The following is a 2,500-nucleotide window of genomic DNA, read 5'->3' on the forward strand; positions in this document are numbered from 1 at the left end:
TTTGAAAATGTGACTACAGTTTGGACCAAAAGGATGTTAGCAATTGAAAAAACTGTAAATTGATCAAAAAATGACAGTAAAGATATTTAAAATTTTACAAATGATTCTATTTCAAATGAATGCCGTTTATTTGTTTAGTAAACCTGAAAAATAATATGTGTAATGAGAGGGAAGGTGTGCTAGTCGCTTCAGGAACACATGTGGGCGGGGCTTGACTTGTGTCTGGGGAGCTGATTGGCTGGTTCTGGTTTGCTATTGGCTGATCTCATGTGAGTGACAGGTTAAGCCCCGCCCTCGTCATCAGCGAAGAGGAAGTTATTCTGATTCAAGATTGTAACACAATAATCATGTGCACCGATAAATCATTTGTGATGAACACTGTAACAGTAACAGTGGGCGAGTCTAAAGTCTCTCTCTCTCTTCAGTGTTTCCTGCAGGAATTCTCCAGCCGACTCTCTATGATCCCGAATTCCCCTCAGTGAGTGTGTGATTATTCCAGATCAATATTCCTGTGTGTGTGAGAGAGAGAGTGTTTGAGTCTCTGCTGCCTCTCCTGTTCACAGCGCTGTAATAGACCCAGGTGTGTGTGTGTGAGTGTGTATGAGTGTGTGTGTGTGAGTGAGTGTGTGTGTGTGTGTGTGTGTGTGTGTTTGTGTGTGTGTGTGTGTGTGTGTGTGTGGTGAGTGAGTGTGTGTGTGTGTGTGTGTTTGTGTGTGTGTGTGTGTGTGTGTGTGTGTGTGTGTGTGTGTGTGTGTGTGTATGAGTGGCCTGGTAAACCCTACGTTATGGGGGACAAAATTGTCCCCACAAGGATGGCAATATCCGAAATCCTTGTTCGTGTGGGGACATTTTTTGGTCCCCATGGAGGAAATCAGCTTATAAATCATACTAAGTGATGTTGTTTGAAAATGTAAAAATGCAGAATGTTTCCCGTGATGGGTAGGTTTAGGGATAGGGTTAGTGTAAGGAATAGAATATACAGTCCTGTACAGTATAAAAATCATTATGTCTATGGAAAGTCCCCATAAAACATGAAAACACAACATGTTGTGTGTGTGTGTGTGTGTGTGTGTGTGTGTGTGTGTGTGAGTGTGTGTGTAGCCTGCTGTAATGCCAGAAGACTCAGTGTTTCTTCTATCTCAGGTCACTGAACTACGGAGGAATCGGTGCGATCATCGGACATGAGCTCACACACGGATACGACCGACTGGGGTGAGAGACACACACACGACAGAGAGAGGACACACACACACAAACGACAGACAGAGAGAGAGAGAGAGAGAGAGAGAGAGAGAGAGAGACACACACACACACACGACAGACAGAGAGAGAGAGAGAGAGAGAGAGAGAGAGAGAGAGAAGAGAGAGAGAGAGAGAGAGAGAGAGAGAGAGACACACACACACACGACAGACAGAGAGAGAGAGAGATGTTTACACTTTTTATTATCCTATCATGTTATACAATAATCATCACATTTCCATAATTAATAACAATACTTAATTTTAAATTTTAAATTCAATATTAATTCTTCAAATTTCAGCAGTACCACTGAAACACTAATTCATCATCATTCACAAAAATAAAATTAGCATTTATACACCACTTTCTTTTTTTTAAATAGCATATCATTATTCATTTTATAAAATTCATACTCTATTTTAACTCTGGATTCTACCAAAGCTTTGAACAATTCTACTATATTAATTCTTTTATCTTCATTTTTCAATTTAAATAGTTAACTTCGCTTGACCAATTAAAAAATTGGGAAAAGGTGCAGGACTCACTTAGAGACTTAATATATTTAAACTGTTTTGAAAAATTCTAAATAAGAGATTCAAAGAGGGTAACAATCGAAACAAATGTGAACACAGTATCTGATACAATGCAAACTGAAGAACTGAAGAACCTGGAGTTTATAGAGCTGAGGGACCATCAGGGACAGGAATGCTCCGTTCCTCTTATTAAAGCTTCACGTTTGCTGCAGTTTATTTTAGCAGAAGATAAAGCTCTAAAATCTTCAAGTAATTCCTTAAAATCTCGATATCTTTCTTGCCTCTTGACTCAGCGTAAGCGGATAACTGAACGCTACAGTTAAACCAGGAACACTGATCCCAGTCCAATGCGCTCGACCACACGCTGATCCTGATCCGGAGACGCACGATCCATCACCGTGTGGATTGTGGCATGTGATGTCATGTTGTGATTTAGGGTCATGTGACCTCTCCCTGTCTGCTGATAGGTGGGCAGTACGATCGCTATGGCAACCTGAAGCAGTGGTGGACCGAAGACTCGTACAGGAAGTTCCAGAAGAAGACGGAGTGTATCGTCAAACTCTACGACAACTTCACTGTGTACAACCAGAGGGTACACACACACACACACACTCTCACTCACTCACACACACACCACCCGCGGGCTACCATTGGGCAGGTCTGGGCCCGCCCATTTTGACCCAGGCCTATAGTGAGTAGTGAGTGATTTTCATTCTAGCAGCCCGAG

At 41.8% G+C, this 2,500-nt stretch overlaps 1 protein-coding gene across 1 annotated transcript in view; it reads left to right on the forward strand.

Moving 5' to 3' along the window:
* Nucleotides 1–2,209: 2,209 nt before the first annotated feature.
* LOC130072177 (endothelin-converting enzyme-like 1) overlaps nucleotides 2,210–2,500 on the forward strand; it is a gene marked incomplete at its 5' end in the record, with an annotated part of 3,342 nt that continues 3,051 nt past the window's right edge. The window contains one exon of the mRNA XM_056237142.1: nucleotides 2,210–2,365. Coding sequence (XP_056093117.1) covers nucleotides 2,210–2,365 — 156 coding nt within the window. The remainder of the gene's footprint in view (nucleotides 2,366–2,500) is intronic.

This window comes from Rhinichthys klamathensis, unplaced genomic scaffold (genome assembly GCF_029890125.1).
Source record: "Rhinichthys klamathensis goyatoka isolate OS25496 unplaced genomic scaffold, OSU_Roscu_1.1 h1tg000481l_1, whole genome shotgun sequence".
NCBI lineage: Eukaryota > Metazoa > Chordata > Actinopteri > Cypriniformes > Leuciscidae > Rhinichthys > Rhinichthys klamathensis.